The 1,184-nt window shown below is 45.1% G+C and overlaps 1 protein-coding gene across 1 annotated transcript; it reads left to right on the forward strand.

Annotated features, from left to right (window-relative positions):
- Nucleotides 1-24: 24 nt before the first annotated feature.
- Nucleotides 25-1,178, forward strand: LOC140966339 (proteinaceous RNase P 1, chloroplastic/mitochondrial-like; the record flags this gene model as incomplete). Its single annotated transcript, XM_073426650.1, has 1 exon — nt 25-1,178. A coding segment is annotated over exon 1 (1,029 nt), but the record flags the coding sequence as incomplete, so codon positions are not given.
- Between the last annotated feature and the right edge of the window lie 6 nt (nt 1,179-1,184).

The following is a 1,184-nucleotide window of genomic DNA, read 5'->3' on the forward strand; positions in this document are numbered from 1 at the left end:
CTTTTTTTTAATTGACCCGCGAATCTTACTTAGTTTCGGCTTCAAAGTTTCTCATTCTCTATTCCGAGGTTGATTGTATCACAGTGTTTTCCATGTCGTGGATGCGAAGAGAACATCCATCAAACACGTAGTTTGCGTTGTGGGAGTGGATGGTCAAGGACTTGCACCTCAAATATCGTCAAATTCCACCAGGAATGCTCCTTCGCATGACTTCTTTATCAGCTAAAGCGTCTCCTCTTCTTTTATTTTTCTCCAAAAACTCTAGTTCACTCTGCTTCCACCCCAGAAGCATCAATTATCTGTTCCACTACTGTCCCCTGATACCTGTTTCGTTTACTGCCAAAACCCAACCAAAATATCCCTTTTTGATGGCGAGAAAAAGAACCCATTTTTCCACCACATCAGCTGAAACACTTGTCCTAGTCCCTAGAGATTCGGGCGCTCGGAGGTCCCGGAAAAAGGTTTTTCGAGAGTCCCCAGAGATGATTCTGCGTGTGAAACTGGATCAGTGTTCCAAGAGCGTTAACTTAGCAGAAGCCCTTCGCCTTTACGATGAGGCGATAATCCACAATGTTCAGCTGAATGTGTATCATTACAATGTCTTACTTTATTTATGTTCAACAAAAAGTGATGGTATTGGGGAGGATGGACGGGATGTTTTAACGTTGGAAAGAGGGTTTGAGATTCTTGAACGGATGGGCATTGATAAGGTGGTGCCGAATGAAGCAACGTTTACTAATGCTTCAAGATTGGCAGCTGCAAAAAATGATCCTGAGCGGGCTTTCAATTTAGTTAAGAAAATGAAGGCAAATGGTATTGTCCCAAAGTTGAGGTCTTATGGGCCAGCTCTGTTTGGGTTTTGTAAGAAGGGGATGGCTGATGAGGCATACGAGGTGGATTCCCATATGATGGATAACATGGTTTTGGCTGAAGAGTCCGAGCTTTCAGCACTATTGAAAGTTAGTTCTGCGGCTGAGAGGGAAGAGAAAGTGTATGAAATGCTGCATAGGTTGAGGGCGGCTGTGAGACAGGTATCAGAGGATACCACTGTGGTGGTGGAGGATTGGTTTGGGTCCAAGAGGGCTGCGGAAATTGGGTTGGAAAAGTGGGATTCAGAGAGAGTGAAGAAAGGGATTGTGGAGGGAGGTGGTGGATGGCATGGTCAAGGGTGGTTGGGGACAGGA

Source organism: Primulina huaijiensis, unplaced genomic scaffold (genome assembly GCF_012295235.1).
Source record: "Primulina huaijiensis isolate GDHJ02 unplaced genomic scaffold, ASM1229523v2 scaffold205247, whole genome shotgun sequence".
Taxonomy (NCBI): domain Eukaryota; kingdom Viridiplantae; phylum Streptophyta; class Magnoliopsida; order Lamiales; family Gesneriaceae; genus Primulina; species Primulina huaijiensis.